The sequence below is a fragment of the Brienomyrus brachyistius genome, chromosome 18, assembly GCF_023856365.1.
Source record: "Brienomyrus brachyistius isolate T26 chromosome 18, BBRACH_0.4, whole genome shotgun sequence".
Taxonomy (NCBI): Eukaryota; Metazoa; Chordata; class Actinopteri; order Osteoglossiformes; family Mormyridae; genus Brienomyrus; species Brienomyrus brachyistius.
This window is the reverse complement of record NC_064550.1, coordinates 985,847-1,005,875: the sequence shown is the minus strand read 5'-3', so window position 1 is coordinate 1,005,875 and position 20,029 is coordinate 985,847. Positions and strand designations below refer to the sequence as shown.

General features: G+C 43.3%; 1 protein-coding gene across 2 annotated transcripts; it reads left to right on the top strand.

The window, feature by feature from the left end:
* The first annotated feature begins 3,300 nt into the window (after positions 1-3,300).
* On the top strand, positions 3,301-8,171 carry LOC125712797 (probable Bax inhibitor 1). Of its 2 annotated transcripts, none has more exons than XM_048983245.1 (10): positions 3,301-3,457; positions 3,999-4,101; positions 4,703-4,811; positions 4,927-5,047; positions 5,178-5,226; positions 5,465-5,562; positions 5,689-5,768; positions 5,875-5,975; positions 6,318-6,393; positions 6,588-8,171. In XM_048983245.1, exons 2-10 carry the CDS (start codon positions 4,046-4,048, stop codon positions 6,609-6,611), a joined length of 714 nt encoding a protein of 237 aa, XP_048839202.1. In that variant the 5' UTR covers positions 3,301-3,457; positions 3,999-4,045; the 3' UTR covers positions 6,612-8,171. The 2 variants fall into 2 exon arrangements, with proteins under 2 accessions (XP_048839202.1, XP_048839203.1); XM_048983246.1 differs by having other exon boundaries at positions 3,317-3,462.
* Positions 8,172-20,029: the final 11,858 nt, after the last annotated feature.

Here is a 20,029-nt window from a genome sequence, read left to right as displayed (position 1 = left end):
TTTCTGTATTTACATAAGACGGTTTGTCAGGACAATGTCAGTTGAGAACTGAGGTGTAAAGTGCATTAAAGTTGCATGATGTGCAGCCTGCTTTGTGTTCCACTCGTAAATATTGTGCTGGCATTCGCATGCTTCAGTATGAACCTTTATTAATTAATTTGCCTTTATTTATTGAAAGAAAATTACGGAAGCTGTTGTTATTTAATGTAATTTAATGTTAAAACTGTACATTTACTGTGTCAATGATGAACGTGGGAAATCAGCTGTAAATATTATTAGAGACCTGTAAAGTTTTGTTGTATGACAAGAGGGGACAGGACAGTCTTATGGTGATTCATCCCTGGGGATTCTCTGTTTTAACCACCCCCCCCCCCACCACCACCACCTGTATCTACAGCCTCTGGCCACTGCCTGGTTCAAGTAATCCAGGATAGGCTGTTTGCATGGACCCGGCCTATTCTCGATTACTTGTCCCAGGACACGGCTGCCTGCGTCTGACTGAGTGTTGACCGGATGGAGCTGTTCGGCCCAGAAGCCTTTGGGCTTCTTTCAGGGGGGGGGTGTGGGGGTCTTACAGCACTCTCATCTGTGTCCTCTTGTTGTAGGACATGTGCGCTATGTCACTGGCTGGTAGATAAACCGGAATGTGAAGCCTCATGCCTGGATGATTGTCCAGGGTATGTCCTGCAGAGGGCGCTCTGTGTGAGTTTCTTTAGCATATGTGGGGCTTTTTGTTTGTGATTTACACCATTAGCCCAGCAGGGAGCCCACTGTGGCTACACCTGCCCCCCCCCCCCACACATGCACTGCCCTGTGAGCTGACCCTCATGCCCTCTGCCCTCTAGGTGCTCCCAGCGGCCCGGGTCCCCGACCTGAGAGTACCTGGCCTGACCCAGCTGCTTGACATGCTGCCTGTCGCTGGGGACCAGAGCACCGCGGCACTTCAGAGCGGTGCCATTCAGCACGAAACGCTGTTGGCTTTAATACCAGCCGTCTTCTTAAGGTCTTTGAGGGGAGGCCCATCCAGCAGGGCTGTGTAATGTGCTCTGTGGAAATCGTCCCACCTTAACATCTCCCACCTCCCTGCAGCAGAATGATTTTGAATCTTGTGAATTAGACTAAAAGGAGAGCTGCAACGTTGCAGTAGCAGGTGGCCTGGCTCTGAAGCCCTGCGCCCTTTTCAGAATCTCCTCAGCTTTTTAATGTGCGGAAAACACAGCTGTATGCAACACATCTGGGCTGAAGCTGATTTAAGGTGACTAAAAAGTCTGATTTCTCCATTATGGGTCCGGAGGGCCTGTCTAATCGTTTGATACCAGCTTGGCTTCAACACAATGTTTAAATGGGGTTTAGGGTTCAGCGATGCTTTTACTTAACTGTTTGCAGTGAGTTGCACTAGAACCACTTTGTGGAAAATGTGATGTATTAAGGTGACCTATAATTAAAGTGCTGTTCACATTTGTTTTGTTTTTCATCTTTTGGGATGTTTATTATTTAAAATGTGACTTTTTACAGTTCTGGTGGTAAAATTAGGCCTTTTTACCAGTACTTCCACCATGTTCTCTTCACATTGGTTACCTCATAGATGTTCTGGTGTTCAGTTCTTTATTTTCTATATAGCACCTTTCACAACAGAGTCACCCCAAGGCATTTTATATGGTGTGTTGTAATACAACATCATTAAGACAGAGTAATACACAAAAACGGAAAATAAAAGACAAAGAAAGAAAGAAAAAGAAAGAAAGAAAGAAAAGCCAGATGACAATGGAGGAGAGGAACCAAAAACTCCTAAGCAGGAAGAAAAAAAACTTTGGGGGGTCCAAGGTCAACTGGCTGAGATGAACAACAGCACAGTATACTCTTCACACCATGAGGACACTGGAGTTACACGGTAAGCTGGGACACGCTACACGTAATTTACAGTGCGAGTCTTATTCATGTCACTTATCTGCCTCTATGTCAGTGACCTTGGATCTTTATGGAGACACTGATAGTTAAATGAAAAATAAAAGACATTATTTCAACATCCCCAATCACTTATCCATGTCAAGTTTGCCAGAACAGGGCATGAGGCTAGGATACGCCCCGGATAAGATACCAGTCCATTGCCAGGTGCATACATCCCCGCTGCCAGAAATACTAATAAAGCCTTTTCTGTTTTCTCATTTTCTACTTACAGTAATTATACTACAAGCTTTTGTCATTTTTATCACTTCAGGTTGTAAATACAGCCTACCTGTACTTGACATACTGCCATTTGCAGGAGATACAAAACCGGAAGGGTGGGACTTAAAGAGACATATTAGAAATAAACAGTGACATTTATTATTTACTTCTACTGAGAATTCAGCTTGTATAGGAATTCCAAAAAAAGGTGAAAAAAACTGATTCTAAAAATATTACTCTGTGATTTTTATTTGATATATATGCTGGGATGCAATTTATCATCTATAGTCTGTTATGGTCAAGAAAATGCATTTGTATAGTGAGATTAATATAAGGACCAGCGTCATGGAGAGACATTTCAAGGGGCAGCTGCTCGAACAGGTACAGTTTGCCGGGTGGTGGGTAACTTGTTTCAGGGATACAAAAGGGGAACGCGGCACTTCCAGACGTTCGGGCAAACGAGGCAGCTGCTCAGCTAGCCCATCTCCTCTGCATATCCCTGATAAGGATTACTAATTCACGGGAATCATTCCTGTACTAGATAATGATGGGTGAACTTAAGTCAGAGGTGGCCAGTCTTATCTGCAGGTTTTTGGGATAACCTTTAGGTCAGCTGTTCAGACTTTGGTGTGAGGACTCCAATCAGTCCTCTAATTAATAATCTAAGTAAGAAGTTGCAGCGAAACCCTACATACACAACGGACCTTTCTGGATAAGATCGGCCACCGCTGATTTAAGTGAATCACGCTCTCAGTCAGTGGCTGGAATACAGCACCCGTAGATTACTACGTACACCAACCTCTCCTATGCATGTCGCGATACATCTGGGCCAGACTTTCAGCAATGTAATGTAAGTTCTTCATATTAATACAGTGTGACTGAATAAAAGCATAAGTACTATTGTCATGTCTAGTCAGCTCTCGAAAACGAACCGTTATTCTACAACGTGACGTTCAGCAACAAATGCGTGCGTTTAAACATTCAGTCACATTAACTTCATGCTAACTTGGTATTTTAATATGTGATTGTTATCTTACATTTATCATTCATACAGAGACGCATCATCTTCAATGTTTCTCCGAGTTTCATCAGTCGCTGCTCACGCGTCACCGATGACGCGTCCTCCACGTGACACAAGACTGCGAAGCTGCACGTAGGAGCGTGAGCGCGAGCACGCGGCGCGGGACAGCACGAGAGCGCGCGAGATAGAGCGACGCGAGCGGGCGTTGGTGGAGTGTTGCGCTAAAACTGCCCCTAAAGAGCGATAAAACTGCGAATCCCAGCGCTGAAGGTAAGGTGAGCGGCGTCTCTCTGTCGTCTGTGGTCAATGCTGAGGTCCGTCCGTTTTTGTCGGTTCTCCCGATGTCCGCCTGACGGGGTGCGGAGCCTGAGCCTGGGCCTGCTCTCAGGGTCTCCGCGGCCGACTAGAAGCCTTTCCGGTTCGACGGCGGCCCACTTTTCGGCCTGCGTTCCGAACCGAGACGTTCCGGGTGTCTTGATAGGCTTGTCTTAGCGTTCGGACCAAGTATGAAAACGTGACGGATACCCAAGGCTCGCTGACTTGGCTGCTTTGTTTATCTCTCTGTGTGTGTGTGTGTGTGTGTGTGTGTGTGTGTGTGTGTGTGTGAAGGTATCACCGCGGTTAACCATTAACTAACTACTATTCGGCTGCCAGCCGTGTTTCGGCCACTCTTCGCTCTCTCTCGCAGGCCCATTTCCTCTTCTTCGGGGTTTTATTTTGTTACGAAACATTCGTCACCCGTTTTAATGACAGCGTGTCCGATTTAAGGGTGGCTTGATCTCTACTAATATTTTCTTTTGGTTGTTTGCAGGTACCGTGTCACCCCGATAACCAGCTGAAATTACGGCACAAGCCAAGATGAACGTCTTCGACCGGAACATCAATTTCGACGCCCTGTTTAAGTTCTCCCAGATGTAAGCTTTTGCTCTGCTTGAATAGGAGTCAAAGCAACTAGAGCGAGCGCAATGGCCTGATCTGTATGTCAGTAGTGAAAGTGAAAGTTTGCTTATCTTAAAATTCTCGGCTCTTTCCGTGTCCACAGTATGAACTGAGCTAACATTAGCGAGTCCTTCAGTCCCATTCCGTTTGCGTCACGGGGCCAGGAACCGTGTGCGTGTGTGTGTTTGTTTGTTTCCATCCAAAGGAATGGATACTCTGCAGACTTAATGGACATTAAGTTGCAGCAGAGAGACTTGCCCATAACCCAGGGATGAGGAGCTGAGAGTTACCCTGTGGTTTTTTTAGCTCGCAGTCTGTCTGCGTGTACATGTACACAGGGTCTCTCACGGGAAATTTACACATAACATGGCCGTTTCACCACAGCTTGAGAGAACTGGGGATTGTCCCATTACTAATATAGCACTCACCTTGATAAACCAGTAGGGTCACCTGTATATCTGCAGATAGAAAAAAAAAAAAAACTGTTGAATGGCAGCCTTATCTGCGATTATCATGTGACTGGCCCTCCCCCATGCGTCACCTCCTCCTTCCCCTACCTACTGCATCCCTCTCCAGTTCCCACTCCACCCGGCAACACCTGAAGAATGTGTACTCCTCCCTCTCCATGTGCATGTTTGTGGCTGCGGCCGGCGCCTACGTCCACGTCGTTACCCGGCTCCTCCAGGTACGTCTCCACAGGCACCTGCTCGCTCCACCGTGTTCCCAAGGTGCACTGGGAGTAAAAAGGTTGCTTTGTCACGTGGGTCGTGCTTTCAAAGCCACCCTCTCCTTGTTTTCAGGGAGGGTTTCTGTCCCTGCTGGGCTCCTTGGCCTTGATGGCCTGCCTGGCGCTGACGCCGCACAGCCCGCAGTCTGAGAAGAAGAGGCTCGCGATGCTTGCAGGCTTCGCTTTCTTTACCGGTGAGCTGGGCTCTTTTTAGGTGGTCTGCGGGTGACGCTTCGCGATGATACACGTCTGATATCTGGTTTTGTCACTGTAGCAGTAGGATAATGAGACTGCTTCTCAGTTTCCTTTTCTTCATAACTCCAGGTGTTGGTCTTGGGCCTCTTATTGACTTTGCCATCGTTGTTAATCCGAGGTAAGACCCCCCCCCCCCCCAAGGTAATTTGTGGAAGTACATAAACATCCATATAGTACTGTAAAGCTGGTGTCCGGCCATTTTGCCTGTCATCTGAACCTCTGGTGATTATTGCACATGCACAAAGTAATATTGATGTGATACTGCCCAGCCCTCCTCTGTACACAGATGCACATTTCCATCGACATAAATGTCTGCTTCAGTGTGAACTGAGTACTGCTATGCTGTGTTTATGCAGCATCATTGTGTCGGCCTTCCTTGGAACATCTATCATCTTCCTGTGCTTCACCTTGAGTGCCCTCTATGCCCAGCGCCGGAGCTATCTGTTCCTGGGAGGTGAGAACCGTCCACGGCTGCCTGTGGCCCCTGGAAAGTGCAATCAGACACTGTTTTCAAGGTTACCTTTTAAATCTAGAGCTGACTTAAACAGGTGAAAGTGCCTTCTCTCTCCCCCCCTCCCAGGTATTTTAACATCTTCCCTGTCTGTTCTGCTCCTGGTGTCCATGTTCAACCTCTTCTTTGGATCGCTGGTGCTTTTTAAGGTCAGATACGGAGCCTGTGCCTTTGCATTGGCGTCGCTCACCAGTCAGCATGGGGCACTACCCCTCATGGTGTGCTGGCTAACGCCACCCCTTTCTCCACATGCAGGCTCACGTGTACCTTGGGCTGGCCATCATGTGTGGGTTTGTGCTGTTTGACACTCAGCTCATCATTGAGAAGGCCGAGAATAATGACAAGGACTACATCTGGTACATAGCTCCTCCTTACATTACTGAGAAGTACCCAGTGTTTCTGTAATGGCACATGTCTACCAGTTTAATTAGTTCTGTCCCATCCTATTTACCCTTATATGATTTACTAGTAACTTGTTGTGGGGGTCATTTGAGGCCTTCATCTGAATATGCTATGCTAGACAAATACCGTGGTTTAAAAAAAAAAAAAAAAAAGTGAAATGGTTCATATACGGTTAGTACATGGGGGGAGGGTGTGACGAATGAATCTCTCATTGGTTGTGGTTGGGTAACCAATAGGAAATGAGAAACGCCCCCCTTTCACTAAATGAGTTTTATTTGCGGTCTGTTCTTTTTTAGGCACTGTGTAGAGCTCTTTCTTGACTTTGTGACGATCTTCAAGAAACTCATGATAATCCTGTCCATGAATGAAAGGGTAAGTCCCCTTTTGAGAATGGAGAACAGGAAATGTGTGTCAGTTTAAAAATGGAGGCTTCGACGCATTGGGTGATCTGTAAGATATTAGGGAATGAATGAAGTTAAATGCAGGACTTCTAGATACCAGACTCTTAGCGGTGCTACCACTGGTGAAAATGGAGACTGACATTGAATCCTTTCTGTTTCCTCAAGGATAAGAAGAAGGAGAAGAAGTAGACGGATGAGTCTCCTAAATTATAAGGTTAATGGCCAAGAATAGAGCGTGAAAGGCTCCTGGTGCATATACCCCCACTACTGGATTATAATTTGGATGTGTTTTCATTATTTAGTGTCTTAATTTTCAGATGTGTAGGACTTTGGCTTTGCAGAAAGTCTGATGTGTTCGTGTTGTAATACCGGTATTGTCCAGCTGATGGAGTCGCTGTTTTGGAATGGGCATGTCTGTAGCTGGCAGTATCTGGTGTCTGGGCACCTCAGCTTCTTCCTTTACACTTAGGCTGGTTAATTTTTTTGCTTCTGCTGTTTTCCAGGCAATTTGTTTAAATCCTTTGAACATGAGAGTGGAAAATGGTTCACTTGACGATTAGATGGAGGCCATATTTTGCAACAATGTTAGCTATGCCTGTTAATTTGGGGAAAATTGGCAGAAATTTGCAAGTGTTCTCACCTCTGTTGTGGAACTGTATATATTGCCATGAGGAAGGGGGGCTTGGGGCAGGTAAGCTACTGGGAGAACAGGATCTAGAGAGCTGTAGCCTGTTTTGAGGGTGTGCAGAGCCTATTGCCCGGCAGCACTGTTCATACTGTGATGTGCGTTCGTAGATGTCTGTGCATAAGCTGTCGTTTTTTCGCCCCTTATTCCATCGCAGTACATTGGCAAGGTGCACTTAGTGTGATTTGAACTGAACACGTAATGAAAATGCTTTATGCTCGGATTTCACTCTTGAACGCTGCTTATTTTATAAGGGCACCAGGCTGTGGAGGAATGAGGGTCACTCTCCTGGCCACGGGGTCGTGTATCTGTCCCCCCCCCACCCCCCCTCTGTGCGTGCCATTCTAGCTGAGCCCTTCATTGTCCCTGATTTGCCAGCACTGTTTAACATATTTTCCATAACATGAAGTGGTGATTCTTTCTATTAATCAATGGATAAAGGTGTATCTGGGTACTTCTTGCTCAAATTCTTTTCCCTCCCATTTGATAAGTTTAAAATTCAGTACCAGTTTAAAGAAGTTAAAAGAAACTGGGGCAAAGCCAGCAAATTAGGGTCCTGGATGCATGGTCCCAGAGACCTCGCTCTGGGGAGCTAGAGGCTGATCACATGCCTTTAATATGCTGGCTTTTCCTGCGTTTCTGTCTGCTGTCTTAAGACGAATGCGGGCCTGTGCTTATGCTCAGCTTTTTTTCTCTCCTTTTTCTGCGTGCAGGATGTTGAAGCTTGGGTTTGACCTCTTTCTCTCGGGCACATTGACCCTGAGGTCTACCCTTCTGTCCCCATACGTGCCATACGTGTCTGTTTCTATGCTAGAGAGCTAGATGTGGCCAGCACAGCACTGATGTGTCGCTGAGCTGTAAACACAACTGTCACCCAGCTCATGGTAGACCACAGCTCAGCTCAGCCAGCTGCTTGCTGCACTGGGATTTAAAGCCCACATGGGTGCTCTGCTGATGCGGAGTGCAGCTGTCTGACAGGTTACCCCCTTTTCTTTCTGCCAAGGATTGTTGTACTTTTGCAGACTGTAATGGAAAATTGTTTAAATAAACTCAGAAATGATGCATTGGCTTGTTCATTCTGTACTTGTATGACATAGGTAAGTTTTTCATAAGTTTATTCTTGACTGTGGCACCTGGTGTCATTGCTTTGTGCTTGTTGCTTGAACAATAAAATGCATTATGTCGTATGTAAGATGCTGCTTAAAAGGTTGCAGTTGGTACTGCCAGTGCCTAAACGTTAGTGGTCGCAGAGCTGAACTGTATGATCTGGAATATTTTTCTAGCAACAACACAACGGGCAAACACGTACTTTGCCAAGCCTGGGGTGGCGCTGTAGAGCAAAGCTGCTTTTGAATCGCATTTAAAATGATTATGAAAATGCGAATTTTACTAGCTGAAATAAAATATGAAAATAAAACTGCAGCTATATAAGAACTATAAATATTGCTTCCAAAATAATACAAATAAACCAAAATAAAAACAAATGTCCAATACTTCCTATTAGCATAGTAATGTTAGGTTTTTTTTTTTTTTTTTTTTTTTTTTTTACTATTTCGCTAAACTGATTTGTTTGTTTCTGATCGTTCTGTGCAATGCCCTTGACTCATAGAAAAACCCAGCAGCATTAAATTGCAGTGCTCTGAAGCCTAGAACTTTCCATCCATCCCTAAAAATAAAATTACTAAAACCTAAAGTAAAATATGTAATGGATGATTTACATCCGGAAATAAAATCATGAAACCGCACTAAAAACTTAACTAGTTTCAAATGAAAATAAAACTTAAAAAAAAAGAAAAAAAAATCCAAATGATGCACACACAAGCATAGGTAGATATTGCAGTAAGAACATTTTATTTTAGTTTGTAACCATCTCAGAGTTTTCATAACCTGTAGCAAGGAATCATTAAATGTCGGTACTTCCAGACTCTCAGTAAACCATTTATGACATCCGCTAGCTGTTTTGTGGTTATCATGGGTGGAAAAGATGTTTTGTATAAAACCTTTGGTCTGACTTTTTGACTCCCTATTTTTCCTGTGGCCAATGCATGCGCAAGTCACTGAATCACTGAACAAAGCCTCTGTATTATGAATTTTCGGGTGATGCCCTATCTCACACATGTCACTACTATATGGCGTCCTAGGCTGACCCGAAGGAAAATTACAGTATTCATAGTCAAAATTCATATTTGAAGCTAACCTTAATTTCAACATTATATTACTCTGTATTGATATGTTTAATTCCTTAGGTGAAGGTACACTTTAAAATATCATGGATATTGAATGTTCCCTGTGTGGATGCAGCCCTGTGGTCACAGCCGACGCCACACAGCCTTGCGCCCGGCGAGCCTCAACGAGTCCTTCGGTTCAGCCAGATGCACGTGCAGCCCACCGTAAAGCTGAACTTCTCAACGACCAGATGGTAGCGAGTTGTGTTACTGTTGTGCCGCCTGTAGAAGACTGGCATGGTCATGTTCACTGGGGTCACCACCAGTCTGGGGTCATTTAGGCAGGTCTTTTTGTCACATTTGGCAATCAAGATGGTCTCTGGGATCCTGTCAGAAGCTTTGTCTGATCTGAGGAAAGAAGGGAGTTCGTCCTTATATCATTGTGTGGCATCATCAGGAACTTAAGTTCTTATAGAATGTCAACAGTACCAGCTAAATACAAATGGCTGTCCCATCCTGGCCCATACTCCATCTCACAAAGGAGAACCGAAACATTCTGGGGCCACGTTTGAACACTGGCCCATCTCATTACATTGTGCGGCATGTCATTCGTGGACTCACATGTATGTCCAGGGGGCCACCGATCTGTTTGCAGTCTTCCTGTTTATGTGCAGGCTGAGTGTGGTTCCATACGGTATGCATTTCCCCAGCGATTCAGGCGAGTGTCTGCCTGTTGGGTGGCAGTCTGTACTGTGCAATAGAGATGGAGGTATGCACAGCAGCATTACCTGTGAGCGGGATAGAAAGCCAAAAACCTCAAACTCAGTAGATAGATACCCAACAGCACACAGGCAGAAGACGCTTCTTCCTGCTTCTCCTGATCTCATTCAGTGCTCATTAATAGCATTCTGGAGAAGAATATCCTTATCAATTAGAGCCAGATGGGATTGTTTAATTAGGGTACCAATCCGTAAGGTCATGACTGTTCCTATGAGATGCTTTGATTCACAGTTTAGCTGATTATCTCATCCAAAGTTAAGTTTTAACTGTATTTATATTTGAGCAGTTTAGGATACATCCAGACCCTCCTAGTACATGTACCAGGAACGTTCAGATCTCAGTGAATAAAGATGCTTCTGTAAAAAGTTACCTTTTCCCTCTTAGTTTTTCTGATGAATCGCGAAAGGTGTTTCATGCAAGCCTAACTGGTTCCAACCAATCAAATCCCTTGCTACAGTTTCTTGAACAAGTAGAGGACACTCACCAGCAGGGGCTCCAAGACGTTCATATTCTGTCCAGCTTTTTCTCCAAAGGGAAGATGACAGTTTGGTCTGACTGCCGCTTCCCACCTCAGTAACATTTATATGCTTTCAGCAGTCATGACCTCAGCGATGCTTTGCATGAATCCATCTTTGATTTGCATTTCAGTAACACGTGTTCCATGAATCATTTCCATTGCTTGCTCTCCTGGGACTTCTCTGCAGGATTTAAGTGCTAAAATGGTAGCGCCCCCGTCATTCGTTACTTAGCATTGAAAAATATTTTTATTAAAAGTGAACCAGTCAAGATTCATTGTTGCATATTCTTGCAGTAGTAGCTGCCTCAGAGCTGCAGATTGAAATGGTGTATATTTCTGACGCGGCATGCAGAACGGAATGAAGCTGTAGAAATGGAGGAACTCAGATTCGATTTGCACGCTGGTGTAATGAATGCAGTGTCTCCGTGGACATTTTAGCAGGCTGTCTTAAGGTGTACTCACACTAGGTGATGCCCGAGCATGTTTGAAGTCCAGGTTCTTTGACTAGTGTAATTGCTCCGTACTGTGCCGAGCCACGGCATGCTGAACCATGCCTGGGTCTGCTTGCAAAGGTGGGCATGGACATAGTTCAGCTGGATTTTGGCCCGGTACGCATTTAGCATGATCACTAACCGTGCCTGAGCACAGAACACAGACATAACATCAATCATGTAAGTGGCACACGCATGCACACATACACAGCATGATGAGCTGGACCTGGAAGAAACGGATCAGGTAGGCTGTCCAAATTGGGTAGCAACAAACATTAAACAAATATGAAAAATGGTCTGCAGCAGAGGTATGGTGTTTGCTGGTAATTTTGGGTGATGGGAGTATCCAGGAGCAACACACAAAACCCCCAAGATATTTGGTACAATATGAGACCTCTCATCTTTTCAGACGTGCAGCATGGTTAAATAAAAATCACTCTGTTGCATACTGTTTGTCACTCAATAAATCTACAAAAGAGTAATGCGTCATGGTGCCCAAAACAACTCAAAATAAACCACAAAATAAGGTCATTAAACATGAACTTCTCTGTGCTGTACAGTAGCGCTTTTCTTTCTGTTTTCTCTTCAGTACAGGAAGTTGCAGCGTGATGGCAAAACCATGCTTGGGCTCGGAACGTTAAGTGCAATGCGAGTGCAGACCAGCAGGGGACTGGAGAGAGGGAACGATTGTGCTCGTGCACAGTACAAGGCCAAGTGTGAGTATGTCCTTAGTGCTAGTGTCAAGCTGGCAAAAGGAAAAGAGCAGCATCACATGGAAAGTTTTATCTTTTGACTACTCTCTCCAGAGTCAACTTTCTTATTTTCTGCCTTTTGACAAAACATGACATGTGACACAAATATTTGGGAGTGCTATGTACAATTAATAAGACAGGGCCGGGTTATCCAAAGGTCAATGGTGGGGGCGGGGGGGGGTCTAAACACACTGAGCCACACACTAGCCCCTGTGCTATGCATTGTGTAAAACAAATAAAAAAAAGATAATCTCCTCCTCTTCTCCAGATTGCAATATGACTAATATTTAAAAAAGTCCCTGGCCAAGAAATTCCTCTATGCTGACAAAGAGTCTTGTGGAAGAATTGTGTTTTTCCAGATAATGTGTGTATCTAATTTGGGTCCCTGGCAACCTAGTATGAGAAACTATGGCATATTAATAAAAGAACCAGGGCATATATTGTGATATACCAAGAAAATGTGTGACTTACAGTCCACTGTGTGGCTCGGTTAGTAGAAGATTTCTGTTAATGACTGACAAAGCAATTGTGACCCAACTAATCAGAGAGCATAACAATAACAGGGATATTGTAGAAGATGCTTCCCACCCTCTTGCTTCCCAGCTTTCAAGCCGCACAGTGTTTAATAATGAATAATAAAACCACTTTTATGAAGGGAAGCCAAGAGCTCAGGGTTGAGTGAAGCCAAAATAAACAAAAAGGGCACTAATGAAAAATTCTCCAAGCAAAACAAAAGCGAAACGGACACTAACAACGAACTGTCTAACTATACCTGCTACAATCTCACAAAATGATAAAAGGGGAATACAATCACACATCACCATACAGACGCAGACACTTTTCTGCATCCACAACCAGAAATTTTGTCTACCAGCAGAGAGAGTGATCAGGTAGCCTCAGGTGGGAGAGCACTATTGTAGTGATCCTTTGCATCTTCCTCTTACAATTCACCATGGAGTATGAATCCCCCCTTCAATTATTATTATTAGAAGGAAAAAAGATGGAGAGAAAAGGAAAAGATGCAGGCACAATATGAAGTATCATCGCTCATGACACCCCCACCCAGAAGAACAAACATCTCCAGTGTTTGAGCACCAAAAATACACAAAAATAAGCCACATATCGACATGGGACCAGGCATCTACAACAATATTTTCAACCACTTTCTTGTGTTTGATATTTAAAGGGAACAACTGAGCAAACACATACCACCTCATTAACCTTTGGCTTCCGTTACTCATTTGACTTAGGAAAACTAATGAATTGCTGTCAGTGCAAATTACTGTGGGGAAAGAACTGAATCCAAGGTAAGCTTCAAAATATTGCAGTACCGGTAGCAAAGCTAAGGTTTCCTTCTCGATGGAACAGTAATTTAACTGATGTTTATTAAACTTAGAGTAGTTAGGAGGACCAGATAATCCATGTCAATTAAAACAACCTGGGGGTATTCCATGAAAGTAGCTATAAAAAAGCCAGAATTTCCCGAAAAAGTCAGACTCAAACTAGCGCCATGAACTTAGCCTCATGTCGTTCCATTAACGCAGTTCAGCTTTAGTTAATCATGGCTCATACAAGACAGACTTGCATAGTCTCACTTAGTGCGCACATCCGAGATATTTAAGAAGCCGGATGAATGGATGACCGATAGATCGATCAAATGAGTCGGAAAGTGTGTAAAACGAGAGTTGTGTTTTTTTTCTCCCGCCGCATAACAAACGCTGCTGATGGAGCTGTATGAAAAATACAAAGGTATAATCGCTAAAAAGGCAATACTGTGGCCATAAATACAGCCAGGGAGTTGGCTTGGCAATGAATTGCAGACAGACTAAATGAGTAAGTTACGTAAATGTTACAAGTGCTTAGTATAGTGGCATGGTGATGCAGTGGTTTATGGTATTGCCTTACACCGCGAAAGTTCCTGGTTCGATCCCCATAGCCAACGGGGAACCTTCTGGAGTGAGTTCGTGTGTCATTCTTACTGTATAATATTATTCTCTATTATGTGATCTCCGTAAAATACTTTCAATCCCATCCCTGTGAAATGTTCTGCACATATAAGCGTATCTTGTCTTTGCTATTTTACTAGTAAACTTTCAAAGTACACAGTGAGTATAAACAAAATATAAAAATATCTTTTTGTTCATATTATTTTAACCTATTTTCAATTTCAGTCATTGCATATCATGTTTGACCTTTCTAATATGGGTACGCTTTTATTTGAATTATTTTGCAATTAATTAGAATGCTGAGACGTGATTTTTTTAAATAGGCTTTATTATATTTATTACAACACATTAGTAGTGAGATCGCAGAATTTCGTCCGACAGAACGATCTTGTGGGAATCTGTTCCTACACGTCGGACGTTCTTTGAGACAACGCTTAACTAAGCCAGACAGTTAACCTGGTTAGCAGACTTGTTCACTCGCCTAAGTTACCATGGTAGCTCTGCAGGGATTCATTTAAGACACGTTGATGGAACGGAATTCCCACTTAAATGAGCCACACTTGTCGAAATATATTAGATTTTCCCTCAATCCTGCTTCGTGAATAACTACCCTGGACTTCACTTAAGCACTTTGTTTATTCCTTGTGTTAATTAGTCAGTCTCTTGTCATGCATGTACGTGTCACCAAAGTTATTGTGAAACAGCTGAATAATTTTTAAAAATTATTATTCAAGAAAAGAAACCACTCAAACCACATGAAAATCTGAACTATATAGCCAAGCATGGGAGTCTTTCCGATTTGAATGTAGCTCTATATCTTCTGTGACATGGATCTATCTGTAGGTCACCCTAGGAGTAGAAGTAGCAAATGGGATGGTCAATTCCTTCAGAGACTTTCTGTAATAACACTGCACCTGCCCCAGTAATACTAGCACCCACTTCCAGCTTAAACGGACAAGAAAACTCAAAGGCAGGCAAAATGGATATATGCCATGTGGAAAAAGACTTTCACGAATTCAAACACATTTTGACAATCGTCTGACCAACTGGAAATCCTATTGCCACGTAAAAGGTCAGTTAATGGAGTTGCAACAGCAAAAAAAAAAAAAAAAATGTACGAAAACCTTGGTATATATTCATCCATTCATAAAAACCAACATAACTGGCCCTCAGAGATCTTTCCATAGAAGTGAGAGAGGTAAGGAGCATGCACTAATACAGCACATTCCCACATCCACCACATGACGAACCACCTCAGGGATGTGAACCCAAGTGCAGCTGTGCGGTGAGTGATACCTCAGCACCACCCTAGTTTGAGTGGAATGGAACAGCATGAAGGTTTATCCCGTAGCTGCAGAACCAAGTCTACCACCGACCCCCAAATTTTTCCCTGAAAGTTATAGAGGACCAGCTTGGAGGGCTGGATGTAGGTTAACATCACAACCAGCACAAAGCCATTACAGGGCTTTGCTTAAGGGACCAACACAGTAGAATCACTCTTGGCATTCAAAGGATTTAAAGCAGCAACCTTCCAGTTGCCAGCAGAGATCCCCGGCCTCAAAACCACCACTCTGCCCATTATTAAATGAGCAACTGCAGCAACAGCAAATTAAGTTCTAAAGTGTTTCCACAATTTTGGCCACTAGTGTACATCCTCCTACAATCTTCCATGCAAGGAAAGGGAAAAGAATCAGGTTTTGTGATGACATTTACCTAACTATAATCTGTACAGAAGTACAAAGGAAATGATAGACAAGGAAAACTTGGACTGAGGAATTTACCCTAGGAATTGCAAATACAAAAAATGCAACAGATACTTAACCTCCTTCCCGAAATGTTCCCGAAGTTTGCTAACAAAAACAAGCACACTGGTTTCAGCACTCTCTTCTTGAAACAACTATTTCTTATATAATCATTTCAATGGACCCTGAACTGTGTCCAAATACTAAATGAGCTATTTATACTGAACAAAAATATAAACGCAACACTCTTGTTTCTGCTCCCATTTTTCATGAGATGGACTTAAAGACCTACAATTCATTCCAGATACACAATATTACCATTTCTCTCAAACATTTCTCACAAATCAGTCTAAATGTGTGATAGTGAGCACTTCTGCTTTGCTGAGATAATCCATCCCACCTCACAGGTGTGCCACATCAAGATGCTGATCTGACATCATGGGTAGTGCACAGGTGTACCTTATACTGCCCACAATAAAAGGCCACCCTGGAATGTGCAGTTTTTTGCTTTATTGGGGGTCTGGGGACTCAGAACCGGTCAGTATCTGGTGTGACCACCATTTGCCTCATGCAATGCAACACATCTTCTTCGCATAGAGTTTATCAGATTGTCAATTGTGGCCTGTGGAATGTTGGTCCACTCCTCTTCAATGGCTGTGCGAAGTTGTTGGATATTAGTGGGAACTGGTACACGCTGTCGTATACGCTGGTCAAGCACATCCCAAACATGCTCAACGGGTGACATGTCCGGTGAGTATGCTGGCCATGCAAGAACTGGGACATTTTCAGCTTCCAAGAACTGGGTACAGATCCTTGCAACATGGGGCCGTGCATTATCTGTCTGAGTGGCTGGTCTCAGACGATCTTGGAGGTGAACCTGCTGGATGTGGAGGTCCTGGGCTGGTGTGGTTACACGTGGTCTGCGGTTGTGAGGCCGGTTGGATGTACTGCCATATTCTCTGAAACGCCTTTGGAGACGGCTTATGGTTGAGAAATGAACATTCAATGCACGAGCAACAGATCTGGTTGACATTCCTGCTGTCAGCATGCCAATTGCACGCTCCCTCAATGCTTGTGGCATCTGTGGCATTTTGCTGTGAGACAAAACTGCACATTCCAGGGTGGCCTTTTATTGTGGGCAGTATAAGGTACACCTGTGCACTACCCATGATGTCAGATCAGCATCTTGATGTGGCACACCTGTGAGGTGGGATGGATTATCTCAGCAAAGCAGAAGTGCTCACTATCACACATTTAGACTGATTTGTGAGAAATGTTTGAGAGAAATGGTAATATTGTGTATCTGGAATGAATTGTAGATCTTTAAGTCCATCTCATGAAAAATGGGAGCAAAAACAAAAGTGTTGCGTTTATATTTTTGTTCAGTGTATGTTCGTCCCGTATATTGGTACACATACATACGCTTCATACATACACCCAACGGACCTACCTGACCGGGATACTCGTAATTGGTAACCATTCTACGTTAAATGGGGTAGATGTGTGGGTTTTTAGTGACAGTGACTAGACATTGGTTTGGAATAATACATCGCGGCGTATGGTTATGCAGTTCATTACATTATTTTTTTCTGCTATGCATTCTAAACATACAGTCCACGTTACTAATAATTGTAAGATTTACACCATATTTGCCAGTTAGGCGAAATTTCTTGTTTACAGATTTGCTTTGAATGCACAGCAGAAAAAAATAATTTGAATTTGAATAATGGGAAAACGCGGAAGCTTTCACGTATTCGATCATTCTCACGAACTCATTACCGTAACATAATATATCAGGTTCCTCTAACGTTTTTTTTTAGTTTGGCAACAGAAGTACTTAAAATATATTGTTGATAAATGTCGATTTTGAAGAAATGAATGTACATCTTATTATACTAACTGATTGTCTGTTGTGGGTTACTTGTAGTAAAGTTGAAAGATTTATAAATATTTTATCAAGTTTTATGTTATTTGATCTTAAAACTACAATGGTAGTGTCTATTTGTGTGAAATGGTGGAGCAATCATTAAATCAGAACTATAAATTACGTAATTTTAGCGTATACCTAATAAGTTGCGCAAATTTCAAACACTGTATTTAATTGCAACATTTCTTTTTTATGGCTAAGGATTCTCATGTTCCTGTGAATGACCAAATATATGTAAGGCTACCGCCATGCTTTCGTTTTCAAAATAGAGTTTCTATGGATTTCAGTTAAGTTCATGATGTACATGAAATTGTCCATTCTCCAGGTATTGCCTGTCGCAAAAATCATTGAGGTAGTAACTACGGAACTCTTGAATTAAGTGGCCTGTGCAAGAAAAATAAGATGCTCGATCATACTTTTGCGTGCACACCAATTACAATTGCGTGGCCAATACACTCTAGTAATCACTTCGGGTACCCAGTGAGACTAAACCTGATATTTTTATTAATAACAGCACTGTGTCCATTCACTTCCAATGACTGTAAGCGAGTGACAGCTATTTAGTTTTATAGTTATTATTTCGTGAATCCTACCCTTTGGACTTTGAATAGACACATCACAATACACGCCATTTAATTACCAGATTATGTATTTTATACGTATTTATTAATAATTACACTGTGTCTAATCATTACGGAAAGCAACACAGTTATTCACCGTGATGTGCAACTATAGACATTGAAAAATCAATTGAAATTCGCTCCTAAAGACATCTGGGAAACTAGTCGGTGTTGCTTCATTTTGTTGTAAGGTATTACAGCCGAAATACTAATGATGAAGGTAACTCTACTGCGGTGTCAGAGTTATGGTTTAACGGGGATAGGCTAGTATCCCGTTTATTGTAGGAAGTGCAGATCGATACTGAAATATTGATTCGTTTAACCTAAACGTAAACGGTTCTAATATGAAAATAAGAGTTTTTTTAAAACTGGCAACATAAATGTTCATATTATTATACGAAGCAGGAAATGAACTGTTACTTCCAATAAGGGTGGGGGTCGGTAGACGAAGGTGCTCAAACGCTAGCTCAGCAAGGTTTCTAAGGTACTGTGAATATCGGGTTCCGTATAGCAACCTTGGATCCAGTCGGTAGTGGTATTACCAAAGGGCGTCACTTCAATATTAGGGCGGGCAGGTCCATTAAGTGACTAAGCGAAATCCAACCTTATCACCGTATTCCGTATTTTAGTGACCCTGACACTTAGAAAGTGTATGTTTGAAAGGAACCCATTTTTATTGTGACATTTGATGAGTCATTTGTTGTGTATTGCTACCTTTGTGTGGCACCACACAAATAAATATATAGGTCAGGTATGCCATCACTGTGGCTTATGGAAATCATGCCGATGTTGACACTTTCAGGCGTGTCTGCGTTTCTCCAGCGATACCGGAGAGGCAGGGGTTGTCTCCCACGCCGTGGCCTCCACACTCCACTGTTTGTTCTGCAGGACAAAGCGGGATGCACCTGAGGGCAATGATTCATACACAGCAATTGCCGTTGTATGAAGGGTAGTCCCGGGTTTCACTCCGCAAAGAGGAATATTCCAGCAGCCACAGGCACGACTACCCCCTCACGGTGTTTGCCTTTCAAACCACACATTTGCATGGGCTCCCCCGCTGGCCACAGACAGTCATTACACTAAATATTAATTACCATGTTCCTTATGTAGGAGATGCTGAAACAGCATATTCTGCTGACCAAATAGCTAGATAAAATACTCTAACTCTAACTTTACACACTCACTATTCATTTAGTTTTGTTCTCCTCTGTGCACTGCCCTAACAAATTAAAGGTTGGTGGTTAAAATCCCAATACACATCAATTGGAAACCTTGCAAAGGTAGCTTTTGGATGAAAGTCTCAGAGAAAAGTAAATGCAAGGAGGGGTGACTTTTTTTTTTACTGGGGTCCCATAAATATTACCCCCCCCCCTCCCCGCCGCATCTGTGTGCCCAGGATGGCAGATTTACACACTTAAAAACGCAAAGGCATGCCTCACACTCAGGGCACCTGGTGACCTGAACGTTAATGATTTTGCTGAGGGATTCCTGGAGGCGTCTGTGTGGGCAGGTTTCTGTAGCCTGATATCCAGATGATTGTGGGTTTGCGTCCAGGCTCTATCTTCCTGTGGGATTTTCCAGCTGATGGACAGCATGAACAGCATAAAACAAGGGCCACCCCGAGGCGGGGGTGGCACATACTCAAGCTCGGGGGAAGTACAGAGATACCAGCTGAACTGGCCACAGTCCGCCGATTTGCCTATGGCGTGCAACATGCATGATTTCAACGTGAATGAGAGCAAGCAGGGAGATGGGTCCGGTGTGTAAATAGGGAATGTGAATAGGTGCCGTTTCCCTGGGCCAGAGTGCAGCTCTGCAGATTAGCACCTGTGAACAGAAGGTCACAGGTTCAAACCCCATTGCCAACCCAGTGATTTCGCCGTTGGGCCCTTGAAAAAGGCCCTTAAGCTCAGTTGCTTCAGGGACTGACTGACTCTGCTCTCTATCTCTTTGGACAAACTCTTCCGCTAAACTGAAGTACT